Source organism: Aplidium turbinatum, chromosome 5 (assembly GCF_918807975.1).
Source record: "Aplidium turbinatum chromosome 5, kaAplTurb1.1, whole genome shotgun sequence".
NCBI lineage: Eukaryota > Metazoa > Chordata > Ascidiacea > Aplousobranchia > Polyclinidae > Aplidium > Aplidium turbinatum.
Genome location: NC_137476.1, coordinates 19,061,009 through 19,087,060, shown reverse-complemented (window position 1 = coordinate 19,087,060; position 26,052 = coordinate 19,061,009). Strand labels below are relative to the sequence as shown.

General features: G+C 37.7%; 1 protein-coding gene across 3 annotated transcripts; it reads right to left on the bottom strand.

Annotated features, from left to right (window-relative positions):
* Positions 1-1,280: 1,280 nt before the first annotated feature.
* Positions 1,281-24,383, bottom strand: LOC145771298 (uncharacterized). 3 transcript variants are annotated; one of them, XM_082583038.1, is made up of 4 exons: positions 23,850-24,383; positions 21,575-21,804; positions 3,083-3,256; positions 1,281-1,885 (listed from the first exon to the last, which is right to left on the bottom strand). In XM_082583038.1, the coding sequence occupies exons 2-4, from the start codon at positions 21,759-21,761 to the stop codon at positions 1,671-1,673; spliced, it is 576 nt and encodes a 191-aa protein (XP_082439164.1). In that variant the 5' UTR covers positions 21,762-21,804; positions 23,850-24,383; the 3' UTR covers positions 1,281-1,670. The 3 variants fall into 3 exon arrangements, with proteins under 3 accessions (XP_082439164.1, XP_082439163.1, XP_082439165.1); XM_082583037.1 differs by having other exon boundaries at positions 24,134-24,383; XM_082583039.1 differs by having other exon boundaries at positions 24,257-24,298.
* Positions 24,384-26,052: the final 1,669 nt, after the last annotated feature.

Genomic DNA, 26,052 nt, shown 5'->3' with positions numbered 1-26,052 from the left:
TTTTTCCCTCGTTTGAACGTTTTGTTTCCTTTGCCACTCCAAGGGTCAATGGGCTTTGCCTTATATCACCCTTGAGTAGAGACGGTGACTCGGACTAAATGTTTAGGTAGGTGTCGAGCAGCCATTGGATTGATTTGTCATCCAGTTCAAGCACACCATTTTGCACATGATAGGCCTACAGTAGAAAGCACAGATGCACATGGTGTGGTTTGCAATGCCTTTCTCCTTGCCGCACCAACAGATTGCGGATGGTGCTATCTTCCATTATTTGAGCGAAACAATTTGACACCAATGTGCAGGCGATTGAGCCGCATCCAGGCCTTTCTGGGCAAAAGCATTCCAATTGGGTGGGGGTCAGCGTCGGAGATGAAGCTTTGAAGTATTGTAGAGTCCGCAATGGCTCAAGTCAGATTATGTGCACTAAGTAGTTTGACTGCAGTATTAAAAGTGACAGAGACAACTAACTTGTGATGGGATTTTGCTACCATACATGGAAAGCTAAAAAAAAATTTTTTTTGGTCAGTCGAAATATTTTTGATGAACTGTTTATTCCTTAAGTCTGTTAAACCAGACTATTTAGTGAGAACATATATGGTAGAAAGCATAATCTATGCATTGTGTGATCACTGTTGTTATCAAGTAGCCTAGCACAAGTAAGTTACGGTTATAAACTTGTTATTGGCATTTTTCATACAGGCAATATAAAATTCGTAAGTTCAATGTTTCTTTAAATTACACAACATTAGCAACAAAGTAGACTACAATCGTTTTGTTTGACTAACTTAATTTACAGTATTATTTCACAAAATGTTTACAATTAATTTAGTTACAAACTTTGGTTATCTTTAAATGGTTAATGTCAACGCTTACGTGCATATTCCATCACTAATAATTTATTGGGGTAGATCAATGGTTTTTTCAAATATGATATCCTGTGGCTGTTAGGGTAGAGGCTGAAGACCTGAAAATGAATAGCCTATAGAGGCCTCTGTTTTTTTAAATCAGGCCCTGCACACGTATTAATCTTTCAGAAATATCTATTATTTTAAGTTTGAAGCGTTGCAATTGCACTTAAACTTGAATCACATCGCGCAAGTGGTTTTGCGTTACTGCGCACCTTATAGAAAACACTGGTCTTGCTAAAGACCGGTCGAAAATCACAAGAGTTTTAAATTTGTCTTTTCCCAATTCTTTCCCGAATATCAACTTTGAGCTCATCCAAACAGGCCCACACATCACACAGAGAGAAACTGAAAGTGAATAAATTGTTGTGTGGTTTATTGTAATGCATCACTGTAAAGTTTGCGGTGTTTGTAAGATTATTTTAATGCATAAAGTGTTCCATGGCTTAAAAAACAGAATTACACCGGTCTAATTAATTGATAGTATGGGCATTCAAGCCTCATATACTTGACTGCATGCCTATTTAAAATACAAATAGGCCTTTCGTATTTAGGATATTTTTCAAAATTCTAAATAGTTCCGCGGCACACCTGAGAACCTTTTATTGCATAGAAGTGAGTCACAACTTCACAAGTAGGCCTAATCGAGTATGTCACAACGACCAATAGCTGTTTTTTTATCATTTACTACAAAAGTCATGTGTCAGTATTATTTCGATGCTCATCATCACGCAATGCCACCACACCGTGTATAAAATGTCTAAAATATTATTCTTGTTCGGGAGCCTCTACCACCAGCAGATCTCCATAAGGAGATACTTGCAATGTTTTTCTGTTGATAATAGTTAATACGCCACTTAACAAGAATAGTGCGCCAGAAACACAAGCCATATAGAAGCCATAGTGATACATTGATGAATACATTGGGTGAAGTACATGAACTAATGTGGCATAAGCTGCAGCTCCACTCCAAACTAGAAATCCTGAAAAGTCATAATAAAATCAGATTATTAATATTGGTTAACAAAGTGCTTTTGAGCTTGATATTTTCAAAACTTTTATCCCTTTTATTTCGTTTTAAGTAGGATATTAACAGTCAGTTTTCGCTGGTGACTAGCATAATATTTAATGGGGCAACAGTTTCTACCGTTTATTGGGGCATGGGCGACTTGAGTTTTGCATTGAAACGCTTTTTAAACAATATTTTATTTCATTTTGACAGTAAATTATTTTGTCTTCTTCCATTTTGAGATCGTAGCAGTTTGATTTTTTATGCACTTGAAGTAAATATAAAATGCGAATGCATGATGATCTTACAGGGCAAAAAGCGTCATGAAGCAAAACATGCTCACTGCTCTGGCTTTCATAATAAGTATTTATTTTGATTACTTTCAGTTAGAGGTGTTTCAAACAAGACACAGATTAAATTTCGTGAGATGATGACAGAGTTTGTAGAGATTGTATTATCTTTGACCTACTTATTTCTACTTTAAAGTAAAATCAAACCCCTACAACGAGTAGCCTATTTAATATGTTCTTTTGCTTCGAGATGCAATGTTAACGTAACTTACAGTAGGCTACCGCCTACAGGTAGCTTGTATTGTATTTTATTTATAAACTTGTATTTTAATTTTATGATGCTCAGCCAAATGTTATCTGGCAGCAGGGCAGGATAGACCTGTATCATATGAGGTAAGTGACATATTTATCCTCTTTCATATTCAGTATTATTGTGCATAGCCTATTAAAATTAAATAATAGTTTTATTGCAGCCTGATATTATTATTACGCACAGATGTCCCAATTCTGCAGTAAAATTTTGTATGGTGTGCAATACGTCTAAGTAAACATCACGCGTTTTGCCCAAGACAAAGGGGCTCGGAGTGGGAGGGGGGCCTAGAATGACTCTTCGTACCCCTAATGAAAATTTCTCTTAGAGGTTCTGGCTACTTATAGAAGCACATTTGCATACGTAATAACCTAGTCCTAGTCGAATGATAATATGAAGAATTATTTTCCTTCAACTCAAGACACAAATTTCAACTGGAGTTTTATTCTTCGAAGAACGTGTATTTTCTAAGTTTGTTAATTTCAATCCGCATCATATATTTCTCAAATACCCTGAAAATTAAATTCAAAATTAACCCTGTTCCTTACACTATTGTAAAAGAGTACGATACCTGAGAGGAATTCTACACATCCAGAAAAAACAATTGTGTTGTTGTTTTGAGAATCTTTTCTGCTGGCAATGCGAACTTTCGTCCTAGCTGAGATCGCCACCACAATCATAGCTAGAAGCATGATCATTCTGGTGACAAAGATTTCTTTTGGAACGCTAATCGTAGGGAACCAACCTTGAAAAAATTGGTCAGAATTAGGCTAATACAAGTACAAAAGCTCTACATAACTGAAGTGAATGAAAAGGTTATGAAAAGAAATCAAATTTACTATGAGACTGTAATTAAATAATTGCAAAAGCGTTTTTGCGCTTGCATCTATACAAATTTAATTGCTAAAAAAGTTTGCCAATTGAGTGATTTGCTAGCAGACATCTTGCTGCTGCATTGCGCAATGCGCATAGCTCACCGCTCCGGCAGTTTGAGCTCTCTGGCAAGGTGGGTGAAAGTATCCAAATGTGGTTCCTTGCCTACCACAAATGGAAAAATCACCATGCTAAATTACTTATAGGCTACCGGTAGCCTATAGTAATAAGGCGTTCAGGTCAAGCGTACTGTACGTTTAATGCACTGATAGGCGACATTTCAGCAGTTAATTAAACATTTGTGTAATCAGAAGCAGAAAATACTCAGTTTACGGTACCATTTAAAATAGTTTACGGTACCCTGGAATAGACAGACGAAACAAAGTAACTTTAACGGGTTTAACAAATGTATTACACACACACAAATTTAGCATAATAAAAAAAACTCTAACGTTTTCGACATGTAGCCTACTTGTGTCCTCATCAGAAATTACAAATCTGCAACAAGCATAAAATGAAAATTATAAGATAAATCTGTCTGTGCACTACAACTGTAACGACACTTGATCTTAACAAGTGATTTAAGAATGACTACTTAGTTAGGGCAATATATGACAATATATGACCTTACCCCAAAAAAATTGCAACAAAAGGTTTTTCAACTGATTTGATTAGTATTGGGTGTCAGTATTGACATATTCAAAATCTTAAGCGATCCAACTTCCGGAAAGTGGTTATTTTCAAGATGGCTTCCAAGATGGCCGCCAAACCGTTAAAATACAGTAACAGTAAATTGACCATAACTCGGTCATAATATGACCAAAACATGTAGTTTTGGTGTCTATATCTAGGTTTTTATACCCTGTGAAGTCAATGAGACCATTCTCAGATTTGTTGAATTATCTGATAGCCTATAAATTCAATATGGCAATCCAAGATGGCCGCCAAACCAATAAAATAACAGTAAATTGACCATAACTCGGTCATCACATGACTAAAACATGCAGTTTTGGTGTCTATATCTAGGTTTTTGTACCCTGTGAAGTCAATGAAACAGTTCTTAGAATTGTTGAATTATCTGATAGCCTGTAAATTCAATATGGCAATTCAAGATGGCCGCCAAACCAATAAAATAACAGTAAATTGACCATAACTCGGTCATCATATGACCAAAACATGTAGTTTTGGTGTCTATATCTAGGTTTTTATACCCTGTGAAGTCAATGAGACCATTCTCAGAATTTTTGAATTATCTGATAGCCTTTAAATTCATTATGGCAATCCAAGATGGCCGCCAAACCAATAAAATAACAGTAAATTGACCATAACTCGGTCATCATATGACCAAAACATGCAGTTTTGGTGTCTATATCCAGGTTTTTATACCCCGTGAAGTCAATGAGACCATTCTTAGAATTGTTAAATTATCTGATAGCCTATAAATTCAATATGGCAATCCAAGATGGCTGCCAAAGCAATTAATAATAAACAATAACAATGTATTGGTAATGGTTATTAAAAAAACGGTGAATTTCTATATATATTTGAGTAAACTAAGCAAGCATAAAGAGTTCATACGATGTGGTTATGTACAGTAGACTCTTGACATAATCAGCGTAAAGAAAGCATATGGATCAAGTATTACTAAAGCTCATCGCTGTCACTCTTGATGTCATCGTCTGTAATTATGTGATTGCTGTATGGGTTGACACATGAACCAGTTTGGCATGGTCCACATCCAGTATGGCATGATAGCCCATATCTCCGGCAACTACAGTGAAGTGGACACGATACCAAATATTCTTGACGTTGAATCACAACCGGTGAATGCATGAATGAAGAGGAGCTGTTTGCAATGAGCATAGGCTATATCTGGCCCGGTGATTGCTTTCAGTTTGTTGATGTCGTGTATCTTGGTTGAGTAAGCTTTGTCGGAGCGGAAGTAAAGGTCTTTAATGTGTGGGTCAGTGTTAGCATAGTATAGTAACAATATTAAAAGAGTCGTGTCTTCACCAATTAAAGTCGTACCATGTCTATGAGGGCTGTCCATCTGCCGTCTTGACGATGTCAACATCTGCATCACCTGGTGCGTTGATCACATTGCAGCTTTTATTTCTCAGTTGAGCAGAAATTAGCGAAATTAATCCTTCCTTGTTGGACGCTCGAGACAAGAACTGCTCCTTCTTTCCAATGAACTTGGTGTCTGCAGTAAAGTGAACAACCCGGTGGACGTTCATGCCGCGTCTTTGATGGGTATTGTCTTTGATAGACGGACCACCATATCCATCAAAGACCACCGTTGCTAAGCGATAATGACGAATGGTATAATCTGCATACGACTGTACAATAGACCCACAACTGTCTCCAGCTTTCCATAGCACTCGATGCAACAAGAACCCCCCATCAAGAACGTAGTGATCGGTTTTCGGGGCAGATTTTTTCACTACTTCATAATCGCCTGACGTCACACTGCTGGCATGTTCTGTGGTGGCGGGAGCTATTTGAGACTTATCGGCTTCTCGGAAAAAATGTCTAGCTTCAAACAAGGCGGGTTGGCATGTACTGAGCTCGTGCTTCATCACTTCCTGCATGGAGAGATCACCTGTTTGATTAAGGATCTTGGAAACAAAGCTATGACCGTTATGTTTGGCAACGATGGCAGTAGTAACCTGGAAACACAGCGCTGCAATACATTGGTCAAGAAAATTACAACATCCAAGTCCTTTGTTCACCCTGAACATTTGCCACCTACACCATCCTCTACCAAATTCCACTGCCTCAGAGTTTACTACCAGATTATGGTCTGGATGGGTAGGCTACTGACGATGGTATGGATGCTCTAGACTGGGGATGGAAAGTAGACAATAATCAGATGATTCCAACCATGACGGACATGAAAGCTTCCCCCGTACAACCTACTGAAAATGATACACAGCAATTGCGAATCGTGTCCACCTCACTGCAGTTGCCGGAGATATGGGCTACCATGTCATGCTGAATGTGGACCATGCCAAACTGGTTCATGTGTCAACCCATACAGCAATCACATAATTACAGACGATGACATGGAGAGTGACAGCGATGAGATTTAGTAATACTTGATCCATGTGCTTTCTTTACGCTGATTATGTCAAGAGTCTACTGATGTACATGACCACATCGTATGAACTCTTTATGCCTGCTTAGTTTACTCAAATATGTATAGAAATTCATCGGTTTTTAATAACCAATAGGGGAAGGGAAGGTAGTTTGATACACTTTTAACATTTTTGCCTGTTAACTGAAAATTACGTGACACAAACTATTGATTTTAAGCTGAAATGAAAGTCTGATCCCTTACACACTTTTTAAAAACATTTTCACTTTTCTATTTTTGTTACTTTTTTTTAATTGAAATTTTAAAAACGTCACTCAAATGTATCAATTTACCTTCCACGGAAGGTAAATTGATACACCCGGAAGGTAATTTGATACAGTAAAACTAATACAGAAATCCCCTTTGACAACAAAGCAATAAATGAAAATTTTTATATGTGGTTGGCGTGCTTGGGTGCAAAGATGACTGTTGAGGCCTATGTGTGCGAAGAAGCTTCTGCAGCGGGATGGACATGGGAAGGATCATTGACTGGAGTTCTTATTCAAGGGGGGAGCTTTGCGCTTTTCTCATTTTTTGACAACAGATAGCGTGTAGGCCTATGAAAGCGCATATAATAGTTGTTTCCCAAAGTAGCAGGTCTTGTTAATAAAGAATAACTTATTTAAATCAACTAGATCAATGGCAACATTTATTACAGTCACAAAAAATAATTTAATATACTGTATCAATTTACCTTCTCCACATGTATCAATTTACCTTTTTCAAAAAAAGTTATAAAATTCTGATTTTTGTATGCTTGGATGCACATTGCAGAAAAAACGTGACATGCCCTTTGAAGCCTTATCAATGAACTGTCAAATGAGTTTGGTTTCATCTTTCAGGAACTTTTCTTTAATTTTCCAGACGAAAATAATCATGAGTTAAAAATTTTACGAAAATACTCAAAAAACACACTTTTACAATTTTATGCCATAAAAGCACGAGTTAGCTGCATGGTGCAAATTTTGTAGGCATTATTTTCACAGATCTTCCACCTAATGACAATATTTTTGACTAATATTTTTTGTACATTTCTATAGGGGAGGTGTATCAAATTACCTTCCGTATCAAATTACCTTCCCTTCCCCTACATTGTTATTGTTCATTTTTAATTGTTTTGGCAGCCATCTTGGATTGCCATATTGAATTTATAGGCTATCAGATAATTTAAAAATTCTGAGAATGGTCTCATTGACTTCACAGGGTATAAAAACTTAGATATAGACACCAAAACTACACGTTTTAAACATATGATGACCGAGTTATGGTCAATTTACTGTTATTTTATTGGTTTGGCGGCCATCTTGGATTGCTATATATTGAATTTATAAGCTATCAGATAATTCAACAATTCTGAGAATGGTCTCATTGACTTCACAGGGTATAAAAACCTAGATATAGACACCAAAACTACATGTTTTAGTCATATGATGACCGAGTTATGGTCAATTTACTGTTATTTTGTTGGTTTGGCGGCCATCTTGGATTGCCATATTGAATTTAAAGGCTCTCAGATAATTCAACAATTCTGAGAATGGTCTGATTGACTTCACAGGGTACAAATACCTAGGTATAGACACCAAAACTACATGTTTTGGTCATATTATGACCGAGTTATGGTCAATTTACTGTTATTTTATTGATTTGGCGGCCATCTTGGATTGCCATATTGAATTTATAGGCTATCAGATAATTAACAATTCTGAAAATGGTCTCATTGACTTCACAGGGTATAAAAACCTAGATATAGACACCAAAACTCCATGTTTTGGTCATATGATGACCGAGTTTTGGTCAATTTACTGTTATTTTAATGGTTTGGCGGCCATCTTGAAAATAACCACTTTCCGGAAGTTGGATCGCTTAAGATTTTGAATATGTCAATACTGACACCCAAAACTAATCAAATCAGTTGAAAAATCTTTTGTTGCAATTTTTTTGGGGTCAAACCATATATTGCCCTAACTAACTAATAAATACACGGCGGAAAACAGATCACATGAAGTGCAAAATGCAAGCATGTGACAACAATTAGAACACACACAAAAGGAAAGACGAGCCACAGGCAAATAATTACCTGTTGACAAACGGATTATTATTATGTTAGATTCTTAGTGTTTCCATGATCTTGGTCTGGTATTTAAATCTGCCTCGAGAGATGATTTTGAATTGGTCGATCGAGACATTGTCAGTGCACGTTTGTCACAGTTTCTTTCTATCTCTTACCAGGAAAAAGACTTGGAAAGGTTCAATGACGTAGTTTAATGGGTATAACCGAAAAGCAGTCAATTAAATGTCGAATATTTTTACTTGTGAAATGATAATGAAAATTCTTGAAAGACTTTAACGAACGGCTTCTCAAATAACTCTACTTTCGAACACAATTTATGTCAGCACCAATTCTCATCTTCTTGTATTCAATTACTTCAAATCTCAATCCACAATAATTTCTGCACCTTTTACTAATCCACAACTCATAGCACAACTCTCATATGATCAACTCAATATCGCAATCATCAACTTATAATAATAATCCATCAATTTACACCACTACTTATAGCAGGTTTAAAGAAGCTTCTAGATCTGCACGTAGAAGTAGAAGGTTCTAGAAAACACGTTACATAATAAAGATTTCGCAATCACAGATCTACTGGGAAACATCCTTATGACGACATGACAAACGTCACTCGGCAATTGTAAAAAACAACAGAACATTCCAGATTTGTTCCGAATGCTCTGGAAACAGATTACATAATAGAGATATCGCAATCAAAGGTTACTTCAGGTCAGTAACCGACGATAACACATCGCTCAAAAATTCCATAATTAAAACAGCACGTTCTGTCAAGATACAAAGCAGCCCGACGCGAGACCTCGCACATTGATTGTGACATACGCCCCCCCCCCCCCCTTAGAATATTGTTGCAAACAATATAACCGCACAATCAATACAAAACACATTACAAAAACAATTAATTACTTAATAAAACAGTTCTCATTAGTCCATCGTTGCATGATCTACCAAGGACAGCGTTTCTCAAAACAACGATCATTACGTTTACTGTGAAAGTTTTCACCGTCCTTAATGTCTTCAGTGCACCGGCGAGCAAGATGACTCATTTTCTTACATCGGAAACACTTCCTCTCCGGACAGTCCTTGGCCAGATGACCTTCTCTGTGACAGTTGTAGCAAGCCTTTTCATCAAAAGGGCAGCTCCTTGCTATGTGTCCAATCTCCCCACATCGGTAGCAGTGGTTGTCACGGCAACGTCTGTTTTCCGAATGTCCGCCGTCAGCAACGCACTCCCTGGCGAAGTGTCCGCGTCTACTGCATCTATAGCAAACTCCAAATGGTCGTCGCCTGTCTCCTCTGCTCGGTTCTTCGCGCCCGTAGTATCCGTGATCGTGAGATCGTCGCTGATTATCTGCAGAACAATCTCGACCAAAGTGGCCATTCTTGCCACAAGAATAACAAGTAACTTCAGAATCTCTCTCAGTAACATTTCCGATTATAAGATCAACCATGGATCAACTAAAGGGTTTTGTAAACATAACGCTTTCACAGTCCCACTACAATACGGAGTTTCGATATATATCTTCGCTAACGGTCCTTGGATTGAAGTGTTATTTATCGACATCACACGGCCAGTTTTTCCCGTTAACTGACTGTTTTTTTACTAAATCTCTCGTCACCATTATACCCGTAGAACCAGAATCACGTAAAACTTTTACTTTTTTGTTTCCAACTGTTCCATTCACTACTGGCAGGTAATCTTCAGGTATTATTTTTTCGCAAGCATCTTTTTTGTCTTCTTTACCGTTTTCCTCCTCCTCAGACGCTGGTTCATAAATCATTATTGCACAACCGCATCGATGAACGTCGTGTCTTTTCCATTCTTTCCAGACTGATTGGATAGGGAAAACGACTTGTCCTTGCATTCCTTTGCTTCGTGTCCTTGCCTATTGCAACAATTGCACCACTTCCTCGATTCCTGATGATTTCTGTTAGTCTTCCTCCTGCAGTTAACTGCCTTATGACCTAAGCCATTACAATTAAAACAATGTACTTCTCTTGGAACAGCACCTCCTTCAAAATTATTTGTTTGCTCCTCGTCATTATCGAATGACAACATCTCTTCGGTCGACAACTTCTCATTATGGGCAACTAAATATTGTTCCGCCACACTGGCTATGTCTTCTAGAGTCTTTGGACTCCTCTCCATTAAAAATAAACAGACAGATCTTTTGAGCATGAATCTGTGAATTGTTCCTTAACTATAAGGTTTGCCAATCCGTCCAATGATTGTTCGGCCCCCGAAAGGTCAAACCATTTTAACAAAAGGTTTCTTAAACGTTCAATAAATTGACCTGGGCTTTCGTGTCGTTCAGCCTTTGCCTCAGGAAATCTTTGACGGTATTCATGCTCGGTAAAATTGTATCGCTTTAACAAAGCTAACTTCAATCTGTCGTAGTCCATCGCATCTTCTTGTGAAAGTCTTGAATATACATCAAGGGCTTGCCCCGACAACAACATGCTTAATTGAGTAGCCCACGCTGTCTTCTCCAATTTGGCTGTTGTAGCATATCGTTCAAATCTTAACAAATAACTATCTAAATTATCTTTTTCCTCAGCAAATGTGGCAAATCCGGACGTCTAACTTGCGCCACAATAACATCTTGAACATTATCGTTAGTAGAATTAGACCGCTCACCAATGTCCAGTTTTTTTCTTTCTGAATCAAGCCTCCGTCTCCTTCCTGACAGGCACATGGTCCATATGATTATGGAACTTGTGCAAAACCGCAGCTTTACTCTTTCCACCGGTAGCGGCCGACGAAGTAGACTACGTCGACTCAGGAACGGCGTCCCACAGGCTCTGTCCTGGCTCCCCTCCTCTTTAACACTTACATCTATGACCTTTCTGACACCATCTCCATGAAGTATGCTTACGCAGACGATATGGTTATCCTGCATCCAGCCGGAGATTGGCAGTCAATGGAGAGGAACCTAAGCCAGGACATGTCAACTATATCAACATATCTCCAGAAATGGAAGCTACAGCTCAGCAAGGCAAAGACAGTGTCGGCGGCCTTCCATCTAAACAACAAGGAAGCAAAACGTGAGATCAACATTTCCACCGATGACGAACACCTGCCCTACTGCGCCGAACCCACCTACCTCGGCGTAACCCTGGACAGATCACTCAAGTACCGACGACACCTGGAGTCACTGCGCAAAAAACTATCTGCGCGAGTTGCACTTTTCAGGCGACTGGCGGGTTCCGACTGGGGAGCTGATGCGAAAACCTTTCGCACAGCTACCTTGGCCTTCGTCCATTCTACCGCCGAGTACTGCGCACCAGTGTGGTGCCGCAGCTCCCACACCGTCACATTGACACCGCCATCAATGACGCACTACGCACTGTGACTGGATGCCTGCGTCCCACTCCAACCTACTGCCTTCCCATCCTTGCAGGCATCCAACCAGCTGAGCTTCGCCGTAAAGGAGCCATGATATCCCTTGCTCGTCGCGCACTGGACCACCTCCTCCACAGTACATTCCAGCGCCTACCTGGAGAACAGCAGCGACTGAAATCAAGACGCCCATTTGTGCCCGCTGCACGACAGCTTCTGAACAACGTTGAAGATCTTGGAATTAGTGCGGCACACTGGACGAACTACACATGGAACACGCAAAACAACACCTCCCGACTCCGTGATTTCCTACCCGATGTCGATCCCCACCCTCCGAAAATGTCCCTCGCAAGACTTGCGTGGGTCCGGCTTAACCTCTTACGAACCGGCGTCGGTCGCTTTCGTTCAGACATGTGCAGATTGGGCCTGGCTCCCTCACCGGGATGCGAGTGTGGCGCCACAGACCAGACAGTAGACCATGTCGTGCATGACTGCCCAATCCATCAACCACCACATGGAACGCTTGAATTGAAGGCCCTGGATGACGAGACTGTCGAGTGGCTGATGACATTATGCCAAAACATATAATCCGGAAGAACAGCTCATACGACAAAGAAGAAGCCTTAACTTTTCCAATTCATATTGCGCTCTTCTTTCTTTAGCTTCTGTTTCCCGCTGCGCCCGTTTCTCTTCAGCTTCAGCTTCGCGCTGTGCCCGCTTCTCCTCAGCTTCTCGTTGTGCTCGTTTCTCTTCAGCTTCAGCTTCAAGTTCTGCTTTCCTTATTTCACGAGCAGCTCTTCTTTCTTGTATTTCGTCAGCTTCTTACTGAGCTTTTTGGTCCATTATCTTGTGATACTCTTCCATCACAAACTGAGACCTCTCATTGCCACTCAGCCCCATTCGTTCAGCCATGCTCTGTAAGTTTTCGATCATCTCATTTTTGACATGATCCGCCATTTTGACAGCATCCGCCATTTTGACAGCTTGTTTTTGATATATTGTTCTTTCGGTTAATATATTATTTTTCGGTTGTTTCCAGACGAGCCCCCAGAATGTCACAGTTTCTTTCTATCTCTTACCAGGAAAAAGACTTGGAAAGGTTCAATGACGTAGTGTAATGGGTATAACCGAAAAGCAGTCAATTAAATGTCGAATATTTCTACTGGTGAAATGATAATGAAAATTCTTGAAGGACTTTAACGAACGGCTTCTCAAATAAGTCTACTTTCGAACACAATTTATGTCAGCACCAATTCTCATCTGGTATTCAATTATATACTTCAAATCTCAATCCACAATAATTTCTGCACCTTTTACTAATCCACAACTCTCATATAATCAGCTCAATATCGCAATCATCAACTCATAATAATAATCCATCAATTTACACCACTACTTATAGCAGGTTTAAAGAAGCTTCTAGATCTGCACGTAGAAGTAGAAGGTTCTAGAAAACACGTTACATAATAAAGATTTCGCAATCACAGATCTACTGGGAAACATCCTTATGACGACATGACAAACGTCACTCGGCAATTGTGAAAAACAACAGAACATTCCAGATTAAGGAGCAAAATGGTTGGAACGCCTGGTTAATCTAATCAAAAAATAAAGAGCCCAAAATGTAGATACCAAACTCATGTTCAGCAAACAAACGTTTCGAAAACTATACTGTCTTCATCTTCAGTGTTATAAATGTTATAAATGTTACATTTATAACACTGAAGATGAAGACAGCATAGTTTTCGAAACGTTTGTTTGCTGAATTATTCCAGATTTGTTCTGAATGAATGTCTCGAATGCTCTGAAAACACATTACATAATAGAGATCTCGCAATCAAAGGTTACTTCAGGTCAGTAACCGATAATAACACATCGCTGAAAAATTTCATAATTAAAACAGCACGTTGTGTCACGATACAAAGCAGCCCGACGCGAGATTTCGCACATTGATTGTGACAACGTTACACAAGGGGCGATGTGCTCTTAATTGCACTTTTGGTTGTTAAATTTGTGTTTAGGTGCTTGCCGACCCTCGTCAACAAATTTCGGGTTGACTACCAATGCACTGTATGTCTGGTTTGTGTCACGCAAACAATTAAATTTACAGTATAGAAAACATTCGAAGAAAGAGCAAAGGGGTTGGAAAATTTAGTTGAAAATATTGGTGCACTTTAAATATTTTATACAGGATGAATGTCACATACTTTTACAAGTTTAGCTAGATTTTTTGCAAACCTTGTTGAATGTTTTCCTATAAAGGGTATGTACTAATAAAATAACTAAGATCTACTTGTTCAGACGTGTCTTTCGGATTATCTACCATGAAGGTGTTTAAAACTTTATTGAAAATATTAGAAGGATAAGCAATAAGCATGTTCTTTCTTGCATAACGCAGTGAGGATAAATCGGGTGATAATCTGGTGACATATCACCCTCTTCCAATCTGCCTTGAGCCAGCATGGAATCAGTAGGGCAAAGGCAGGTTAGTTGATACAGAAGGTTAGTTGATACACCACTAAAAACGGATTCCAGAAAACGGATTTTGTACAAATACCGCCACCAACTGGTGAAGAATAATGATTGAGTGGTGACATGATGATTTCGCTGTTATCCAATTTCAAGTTTGTAAAATAATGCGAAATGTTCAAAAATTGAGTTTTTTTGTAAATTTTTTCAAATTTACAATTCAGTTAATTCTTGAGTGTTTGAAAAACGGTAAAAGATTAACTTATTGGCGACAGGCAGTACATAGGTGTATAGTATCATTGCATAAATCAAATCATTTTAACCGACTTAGTTAGATTGATGGAAGACACATTTTTGATAAAAGTAAGGAAAAGGTTAGTTGATACATTTTAGCCCAGGCTACCCAAGTAGCAAAGATTGGCGTCTAGCCAGCTCCACGCTAGCGAAGTTATTGGCGACGCGCCAGCGATAATCGCCAGCCAGCCGCCACCGATCTGCTCATCGCATAGCCGGCGTAACGCTGGCGAAATTCGACAACAAAGTCGGCTGTGCGCAAGCGCCTCGATTGCGAAAGTCGCTCAAGTTAGTTAACGGCGCGCTGTCTGTACGCCAACGAATTTCGCTAAACTTACTGGCACGTTTTTGCGGCTGCGCGCGCTGTCGCTGGACTGACGAATGTCGCCCTGCTGAAGCCCTTTTTTTTTTCGGCCACCAGCAGCAGCTGTTGTTTGCGAAATTACCAAAACAAAACACTAAAACTTTTTGAAGCACTTCGTGTATTAATTGTCTTTTTGTGGTTAAAGCGAGACGCAATTCAAGAATGTAAAACAACGAAAACAATGAAGATTTTTAATACACTGTCTTACCACAGCTCCATTTTCGTAACACAATGCTAAAAAATGTTTCAGTAATAATGAATGGCGGTTTTTCTGATCATTTGTAATACAAATAACAGAACAATTTACAAGTCCAAGCCATGTGAGAGCAAAGCTAAAGACTATAAACATGAGATTATTTGTAAAAGCCCAGCAGCTGTTAAGTGAATTTTGACAGTTTTCGCGAAACAATAATTTTTAAGCAAAAAATTCTATTAAAAAAAACTTTCTTGGTTTTCCAAACTATAATGAGTTTGATTAAAATGTTTGCTTGCAAGATTTACCTTAGGCCTAGGGTAGGGGTGAGTAAAATTTACTCCCGGTTAGAAACCAATTGTGTACTACATACGACAGTATCATAATTATATAAGCATAATTATATGATAGGTATTGCAATACGTCAAAATCACAGCACTGGAAGAAAATACACAGCAACATCAAGAACACTACTATTGCTTCCACTGTACTCTATGATGTAATAAAGATTAATACGTAGCCAGCAGGGAAATTCAAATTAATGAGTTTTTTGTGCTATCTGGCTTTGAGGGTTGCCAGCACGGCAACCACAATTATAGGGAAGGGCCACCTGAACGACGACCATAACGCATTTTCGTTTGCACATCTGTTGTGGCTGTCATGCTGGCAACCTTCAAAGCCAGATAGTACAAAATTCAAACATCCACGTAGGATACATGCAGTATACCAACAATTATGAGTGATTATTGCGTTCCGACATCCATTAGGTAAATATAAAAAAAATGGGAACAGGTCGTTTTGACGCCAAAGAGCTTTGGTTCGGGGTAATGTTAGGGATTAGGAATGGCGGCAAAACACCCCTTCGAAAACACGTTTGAATAACAACATTAAAAATATTAATTAAATGATTAATAACATTAAACTCGACTTCACCACAAGAATTAATATTAGTGCATAGACGGCACAACAGTGTTTGGCAATAGCTTGTCGGGATAAGATTTTCCCAAATACAACTACTGTACGAAGGAAGCAAACCGAATTAAGAGGCACGCAAAAATAATAATTCGCAGCAAGATGTTAAAAGAGAACACTAAAAGGTCAACAGACAATCAAAAAACAGATAGCGTTCATGTATCGTCCGAATTTTTATCTGCGCCGGAAGTTTTGTTTGCCCGGTTCTTTTTTTTTCATTTCTGTCACCAGCCGCCTTCAAATACCGCTTCACTGCAGATTTGAAAACTTTGTCCGTCGCCTTGGCTTGCCTTCGAATCACATCTGTAATAATACAATATGAGCTCTCTGTGAAAACAATTTCGCTCACAACAACAACTTAATTACACTACTAACTCATTATTAGGGATCGAACCGATGGCAAGTGTCCTTAACCTGCATGAGGACATAGGCGGGGTTCATTACAATTAAATGTACTGTATAAACCCCCCTATGACGTAGCAAGACGGGTAGTAATAAAACAAAATTTGTAATTAGGGAACGTTCAAATATTACGTAACGCCTGCGACGGGGGGGGGGGGGTATGTAAAGCGTTACGTTAGCGTCACATCGGTGGGGGAGAGGGTTTAATATAATTCATCAGTGATAATACTCAGCATTATTGAAATATCTTTTGTGATAAGGTGCTGCTGAAACCAGTGTTTTATCCTGCAACAACAATCACGCATGTGATATTGGGAAGGCATGGCTAAATAGTAGAAACTGATATATTACAGGACGTTGTCACATTTTAACGTTTATATTACAGAAAAATATTCCATTCCTTGATAAATCTTCCAATTTGTCAATCCTCAGTTGATTTGATTTATATTTAACTTCCATTCATAAAAACAAAGAAGCCTGGCATTTTCTACCATCGTAGCCTACTGTAGTATGCATGGTGTTAGCAATAGCATTGCAGCACTGATTACTGACGGTAGCTCGTAAAACTACTTAAATATACAATTATATAAATACAAACTTACCAAATAACACTTTTTTATTTTCAGATCAAGAAAAGCAGTTTTTTCGTTTTTTCCACTCCATAAAATGAGCGGCCAGATAGTCATTAATTAAAAGTCGCATAACTCTCCACACAGTTTCCGTACAATCATTTCCTCTAACCGTTGTTATTTTTCATTGCTGTTAAATGAACATCCACACGTTACTCAATAGTCAGTTTAAAACTGAACAAGGTAACAAGCGAAGTCTAGATCGTGAACTCAAACCAAACAAGCTAAAACAACTACATGTTCTATATATTGATTAATTGTTAGGTTATTCTTTAAAAATCATCATAAATTGGTTTAATAAACATGATTCTATTTTACAAACTAAATTATTTCTGCACACAAAATGTATGTGGAAGCATTTAGAGCAAAACAAACAAGTTTTAAAAATTGAAACTGAGCAGTTGAATAATTAAAAGCCCAGACAGCAAAATCTGTCATTTTTACATTGGTTCAATGTCCGCAGACGTCACATCAATGTAAAAATGACGGGTTTTGCTGTCTGGGAGGTTCTAATCTTTTTTGAGTATGATTTACTGTAGTTACCACCTGCAAAGCGAAAACAAACATGTAACTAATATGACAACGTTGTGAAGAAAGGGGCGTTCTTCCCGGCTATCAGCACAAGGCTGAGCACTCACTAGTACAGCGAGCAACTGCGATTCGCCAACCAAATCGGCTGCCGAGAAACATAATATGACAACAGTTACTTTATAGGTGCAATAACAAATATTTTGTCAACACGTCATGTTAGAATTTAACTGATCGGTTGTTGCATGACATAAGGCTGGTGTAGCCATGTCGGAATATGATTGCATGTACCTATTCCGACATGGCCTACCACACATGTAGCTTGTGGCATAAAAGTGTATAACAAATGAGTACAGTGACTTACTGTACAATAGCTGCCAAAACATCCGCATCTGCTTCTAACTTTTCTTCCAGATCAAAAAGAAAGCGTTTGTTAGCTTGCTTAAATCTTCATGTAATTAAGGTTAAAACACAATAAACTAGGACACAGTTCCCTCTTTCGACACTTTCTTACATGCTGTAGGCGTAACCGGGTACAGCAAAATAAGTGCAAAGTAAGCTTTATTGTACAGCAGTCTACCCAATAACTGAGCAAGCGCAAAAGAGTGAAAAGACAATTAATCAGACAAACAGGCTCTTCAAATCAAATCAACCGCGTGTTTGAAATGGCACGTGACTTCAATCAAGCGCAACTACACAGTATGATGACGAAATTTTTCTAATCAAGCGCGAAGCTCGGCCTTTCGTAGGAAACCAACACCATCTGACGAAACTCGACTGCGCGTTGCCAGCGGAAAGCGAGCGAAAATCGAAAGCGCGTCTCTCGCTCGAAAGTCGACGGCGCAGAGCTAGCAGAAAACGCTCACATTGGCGACATCGAAAGTCGTTAGCTGTAGGACAGCGCCTCACTGGCGAATATTGTCATGACTTTAAAGAAAAAAAAATCATGACGATATTCGCCAGTGAGGCGCTGTCCTACAGCTAACGATTTTCGATGTCGCCAATGTGAGCGCTCGCCGCCTTGATGACGCCAGCTGCACGCCGACTATTGCTACCTGGGTAGTTGATACACTGTATCAACTAACCTGCATTCATACATTCAGTAACCTGCAATATTTCAACCATATTTTCAGGTAAAATAGGCCTACATGTGAAACTCTGTAAATTGGTTTGGAATTAGTTGTTGAACTTTTAAGATGTGTGTAAATGAAGCTGCAGAACCTGTGAACTTGACAACATCACAGAAGTAATAAGGCCTCTTTGACAACATGCCCCGGTTTTATAAAAGAAAAACTGATCGATGCAGTGGCGTAACCAGGAATTTTGAAAAGAGGGGGTTTTGACGGCGTCTTCGCTAAAGGCGACACCCAGCGGCGGGGTCTGGGGGGCCTCCCCCAGAAAATTTGAAAAAATTACTTTGAATTTGGTGCATTTTGAGAGCATTTTCAACAAAGATGTGGGTATAAATATTCCTGTAAAATGGTGCTGTCCGGTGGCATAGCAAAAAGATAAGATCATGTTTTCTTGGTAATAAAGCTGTCTCTTTGTTTTCTTGTTAATTCCTGGCTGAGATATTTGAATGTTTGGTATTGGTAAAACTCGCTCTTTTGATGCAGTTTTGTTTAAAATTAGGCAAACTTTGTTGTAGAGACATAGAAACTGAAAGCATCATTCTCAATATCGTGACGTCACGCGAGTGCCAAAGGGGGTTGTAACCCCCAAACCTCCCCCCCCCCTTGGCTACGCCACTGGATGCTACAGATCAACTGAAGACTCTCTTACTGTACGTTGTAGGCCTACGTAAAACCTGGCTGTCATAAGAATTGACAATTATATCAATTTCCAAATCTGTATAACAGGTTGGCGTTAGGAAGAACATCCGGATGTAAAATATCTTTATCACATTTTACACTAGATAACACTATAAGACTGCAGCACTGTCATGGATTTTGGTTAACTCTGACCTGGCAATATGGTTCTACTATCTACACTACAGTAGTTTGAGTATAAATTTCAAAAGTAGCCTATAAAATATGTTGTATTCTCAGTATAATTGAGGCGTATTTTGATCGTATCAACTAGAAGTTCCATGTATCAACTAACCTCATAGGTGTATCAACTAACCTTCTTGGAAGGTTAGTTGATACAAACCGGAGATGTATGTTTGAATGAGTCTGAACTAATAACCAGTGACATCAAACAGACTAAACTTGGGGGAAAGTTAGCCCAACAAACGAAGTTTCTTTAGCACCATAAATGGTGTTTCTATATCCAACAGTTTTAGTAAAATCTCACTAAATGTGAAAATTGTATCAACTAACCTGCCTTTGCCCTACGGCTCATAAAATCACATGGAGCCCTGTCAAGTAACCCATGTTGATGCGCAATCTGCTGCAAGCGGAGATAGCGAATGATTAACCATATAAATAAAACATGTTTTTCAATTTTTTGATTTCTTTTTGAAACAACTGATCACCAGAACACACCAAACCGGCACGAGATAACAAACATAAGATTAAACCAGATTTCCATTTGTAAGGGCATATACGAGAGCGTTATAATTCAAAAGCAAGCCACTGTTAGTAGGTTTTTACCAAATCCAGGTGTCAAAAGAATTGTTTTTAATTTTAATTTCAACATCTAATAAAGCGATAGTAGCCTATCATTAGATTTTTCAATGGTGAATTTGATATTTTTATGCTGGGAGTTTGAGAGGTTCAAAAATTTTGATCATGACTCATCATAATCAAAAATGGCAATAATGTCATCGACATAATGTAAATACAGTTTGGGATAACATGATAAAGTTCAAATATTTTTCTTTCAATATGTGCCAAAAAGAAATTTGCCAGTGTTGGGCCTAATGGGGAACCATGGTGACGCCATCTATCTGTTGAAACAAGCTGTGGTTGTACAAGAACATAGGCTACCTTCTGCGGTTAAATGTAATAATTTAATAAAGTATTTTTTCGCAATCTGAATATCAGACCAAGATCATGGAAGGCCTAAAAATCAAACGTAATAATTTGTCTCTCAACAGGCAATTATTTGCCTGTGGCTCGTCTTTCCTTCTGTGTGTGTTGTAATTGTTGTCTTGTCACAGTATCTTACGCTTCATGTGATCTGTTTTTCGTCATGTTGTTTACTCGTAATGATTTTTGAATCACTTGTTAAGTTTAGCCCATGCTTTTCAGTTCGGAGTGTTGTAACAGCTATACTGCATGTTCAGATTTATCTTATAATTTTCATTTAATATATATTGCAGGTTTGTATTTCCTGATGAGGACACAAGTACGTGTCGAAAGCGTTAGAGTTTATTTTAATTATGTTAAATTTACCCGTAAAAGTTACTGTGTTAAAGTTACTTTCTGTCTAGGATTCAACAAAGCGAACTCTCTACCAAAGCTCTATCACCTTGGAATACTGCATTATTTCTCAGAACATCAACATCAATTTTAAAACTTCACGGCATTAATTACATTTCACTTTTTGCATACGATACAGCAATGCGAAAAAATAAACTCAAATAAAACTTTCTACGTATCGTCTATTTTGCAGAAATTACAAATAGGGTTTGATGTGTGCTAAAAACTTCTGAAAATACATTAAGACACTGACAGCCATTTTAGTGATTATTCTGCCTTTCAATTGCGACTGTTTAAGTTTAGAAGTTTAGATTATCTAAAAAATGTTCAGATTAATTACCGCAAGACATCTGGGGTATCATCTTGAGGCACAGCGCTTGTGGAGCGCTGGCTTAGGCTACAAGTTGCTTAATTGCTGACTTACCCCAAGGGTGACATTCACCATGCTGACAATACCACAATAGCCCATGACTCGCTTTTGGATTGATATCACGGTTTTTGGAAATGTACTTTACCTCAGCCCATCGTTCTGTTGTAACAGAGACCAAACATGAGCACATGCCCATCACAAAGAAAAGATGTGAAAAACAGTTTTTGTTGCAGCACGACATTATGTATTATGTCTACCAATGGAATTCAGATGAGTGTAACATACTGTAGAAATAAAAAAATAAAATAAATGTTAAAAAATTTTTGTAGGAGTCCTTTTTTCGTGAATTATCACAAGCAGTCACCATCTGTAGCTTTCAAGATTTTTTACATGTAAAGTTAACCCATTTGTGCCGAAAGTGAAAATACTTAAAAAAAAATTTGAAAATTTAAGTATTGCATAATCATGACCTAAAAAACATTTCACAATTAATTTTTTTTAATTATGTTAGTACCGGACGAGAAAAAGACCGTCCTACATATAGGACGCTAGACAAATCCGCTATCAAATTTTGCAAGTTTCTTGTTTGTAATGCGTAGGCCTAATCGTTATCGCTCAAAGTGATAAATGGGAAATCTCTTGCCATCGAGCATTTTATTGAAACGAAAGTTCACAAAATACGAAGATGAAAATTAGCAAAGCAACACATCACTGAAATGAGTCATTTAGCGGATCGAAATCGCTTTGAGGCCGAATTCGCCTACGTCAAGATGCCCTCCATGTAAAAACGCAAAGAGAAAACTAAAAAATTATCAAAAATTTCAGTAAATTACGATAATTATGTTATTGTTCTAAAAACAAACACAACTACTTTGTTATACAGAGTAGAAATCATAGGGAATCGGTGTTTGATATCACTTGATGAGTGGGAATCAATTGTCGCTTTTGCTTCATTTTGCTAACACGTGTGCCTGGCGACCTATATATAGGACACCAATCTTTTGAACCAATTTTCTCGAAAATTTTGCTGCCAATTAAATTTAAACATTTGCTGTAAAATATGTTGATGCATAACGAATAAAGACAAAGATAAATATTTTTGGAAGCTTATTTGCATATGCGGATTTATTAATATAATTCGACACGCATCTTCAAAATTTCAGATTTAGCAAAATCGGGAAAATTGAAAATGATGTCAAGTCTCAACAAAACAAGCAATTTTCGAAAAAGTTGTGATATATGCTACAAAAACACTCATAAATGTATTTTGACTTCATCTAAATCTAAAAACTGAACGTGCAAAAAAAAAATTTGATTTGATTAGGTGTCCTACACAGGGCCGGATTTAGCTGATGGGGGGCCCGGGGCACTTTTAGATCGGGGGCCCCGTGCAAAAAATTTTTTTCGCGCCTACGGCGCGCAAAAAACCATCTCTACGTCTACAGCAGCATCAGTCCAGTACTGCACAGCATTTTGCAGAAACTTTAAAAGGCCAAAAGGAAAAAAATAACACAAAATCACATTTTTTTCCACCTAGGGGGGCCCTTCAAAAGTCGGGGGGCCCGGGGCAACTGCCCCCTCTGCCCCCCCTAAATCCGGGCCTGGTCCTACATATAGGACGCTAGGCATAAATGGGTTAAGCTAGACCCAAGCATGCTTGCTTTGCTTGACTTCATTACAGTTTTTACGATATCAAAGAAGGAAAGATATAGCCTGGCCTAAGTTAATATAGGTAGCCTAGTCGGTAAAAATCCAGAATTTGTAAAGAAAAAAATCTATACGGAAAATATCCCGAATGGAATACAGAAAGTATCCTGAATGGAAAATATTCATACAGAAAATACTCCGAATGGCCTGTTCTTAAAATTCAAAGGAAACGAAGAGGTGTACCAGCAAACATCTATATTCTATAGGATTGGTCCATGATACAAGAGAAGCATCTACAGAGGATACAAACTGACACGCATAAATCAACAAGTGAATAAAAAAATATCAGTAGCCTAACTAGTCTACTCAAGTACATATCGGCTAGCTCCACACAAAGTGAAAATTACATGACTTTTTGTTTAACTTATTTAAAATAGTGTCTGAATAGACATTGTGAACTTTCTACAAGGGCCAATGTTTCCATCTTACAATGTCTTTTTAGATATTATTTTTAATAAAATAAACAGAGTCAAAAGTCCTGTATGTTTCTCTTCATGTGGAGCTACATAATATAGGCTGCTTGAGAGGTTACTCATATTTTTTTATTAGCATATTTTTTCGTGGTGAAAGATATTGCAATGTAGAAATATGAGAAATACATAAACAAAAGTTAAAAACTCACATTTGTGACCGACAAGACAAGCCCGTAGGATATATATTGTTTTTTTGAAAAGCCATTTTCACTGTTCCTATAACTTATTCGATTACTAGGCTGGCTGAAAACAGTTTTGAACACGAAAGGCTTACGAATGACGAATATTCGTACGAAGGGCATGGTATGTGGTCCCAGAGAACGTTTGATTTCCGAAAAAAAAATTTTCAAAAAGTACCGAGTAATTCAAGTCCAACATGAAGGCTACACGGCAATCTGCTTAGCTTACTTATGTTTCTAGTAAGCTTTCATACTTGATAGATTGTGGAAATCTTTTATCCTCGGATTTACAAAAGCTTCTTTATCCAAATTGAATGAATTGCTCTATCCGCGTCTTTGATAAACAAACAAATTGGAGTACCGGTATGAATTCTTACTTCTTCGTCGTTTAAGTTACTGGGGCCGACTGCATATCTTTTTTGAAATCCGAGGTTTACGATGTTCCTAGACAATAGCCTACTGGAAGGCTACCAGAGAGCAGCCAATCTTCAATTTCAGGTTTCATTATCCAAGACACGCATATTTTCCACTTAAATTCAGTTGCTTGGATACGTTTTTTGTTAACTGTGACGTAGTATTTCTCCCTTAATGATATAACAATAACTTCAGATTAGGCTATTGTGATGAATTTGACATCATTACATCTTCGTTCCTCACGAACGATTAATGTTGGCGAGCTAATACAATTTCCAGATTGAATTCTTTTTAATTTGCGACACTTCAAAGCAGGGGCGTGCAACTTCTCCAGTCAGCGGGCCTAATATGGAAAAATGAAGTAGGTTGGCGGGTCGAATTTCTGAATCGATACATCAATCGCGTATTATCCACCTGTACAAGGAACAAATCGTGTTAATGCAAACTTTAAGTTTAAATCATACAGACTAAAAGCAGTATTTAACTCATATCTTGCTGAATCCGAGTTTTTTGTTCATATTTTCAAGGAAGCCTTAGATAGGGGTAACTCGAAAAAAATGAATGTTTTTTTTTTAAATTCCAAAACAAAACTTCGTTCCTAAACTTTTCATCAAATTTTCCTATTATTCAACTGATGATCCACTGGGATGCACGGTGTGACAAAACATTTTAAATAAAGTAAACAATATCACACCAAATCAGAAGAATCGGTTTATTTAAATACAAATATAATGTATTTACATACAAATATATTTGCAATGCAAGCGATATATATACAAAATATATAAATCAAATGTAGTTATTACTATCTGAAGCCTTTACAAATTGTTTCACCTAACGGATCATCAGAAGGTCTTATTCAAATAGAATCTATTCAAAAAAGATTCTATTTGAATAAGACCTTCTGATGATCCGTTAGGTGAAACAATTTGTAAAGGCTTCAGATAGTAATAACTACATTTGATTTAATTCGCTCTGCTTTGCCTTTTTGCTTGGTATTGAGCACTTTTTGTAGTATTAATAGTTTTCATTGTTTTACAAAATATATATATATTTATATAATAATATTTATATACAAATATTTATATACAAATATAATGTATTTAAATAAACCGATTCTTCTGATTTGGTGTGATATTGTTTACTTTATTTAAAATGTTTTTTTTTTTAATCTGTATTTATTTGTAAAATAGGAATGGTTGTACTGCTGTCAGTTTAAACTGACGCTAGGAGCAGAAAAATATAGGTAAAACAATGCAAAATCGTGTTACTTTAATTTTGTTCTATGCTAAAATATAAACTCTTTTTTGCTACAAATAAGCCAACAAACAAAAATGTCAATAGTTTAGATTCAGATAACAATCAAAAGACATCATTAACAAATAAAAATAACGTTAGTTAAACATTTTCACCAAATTCTTGTTTAAATAGGCCTAATAGCCTAAGCCCAGCCTATACCCCCAAAAAATTCATGTCTAACAAAATAACTTTGTTGATTGCAAATGGTAATTTACAATGGGTCAATTTAGAATCTGCACCTGCTTTCAATTGCAAAGAAACTACTGAAATGTTTGCAAATAGTCAAAATTTACTGTCGCTTTATGACGTCATCATTTGACGATTCCAAAACAAAACTTCGTTAACTTTTCATCAAATCTTCTTATGACTTAACTGATGATCCAATAGGATGCGTAGTGTGATAAAATATTTGAAACAAAGTAGACAGTAGGCTGTCACATTATCAGAAAAATCAATTTAT

Coding starts and splice junctions, on each gene's coding strand:
- LOC145771298 (XM_082583038.1), bottom strand. CDS start 21,761: ATGTCGTGCTGCAACAAAAACTGTTTTTCACATCTTTTCTTTGTGATG. Junction 3,257..21,574: donor TGGTGAATGTCACCCTTGGG/GTAAGTCAGCAA, acceptor AATTTTTTCAAG/GTTGGTTCCCTACGATTAGC. Junction 1,886..3,082: donor ATGTGTAGAATTCCTCTCAG/GTATCGTACTCT, acceptor ATGACTTTTCAG/GATTTCTAGTTTGGAGTGGA.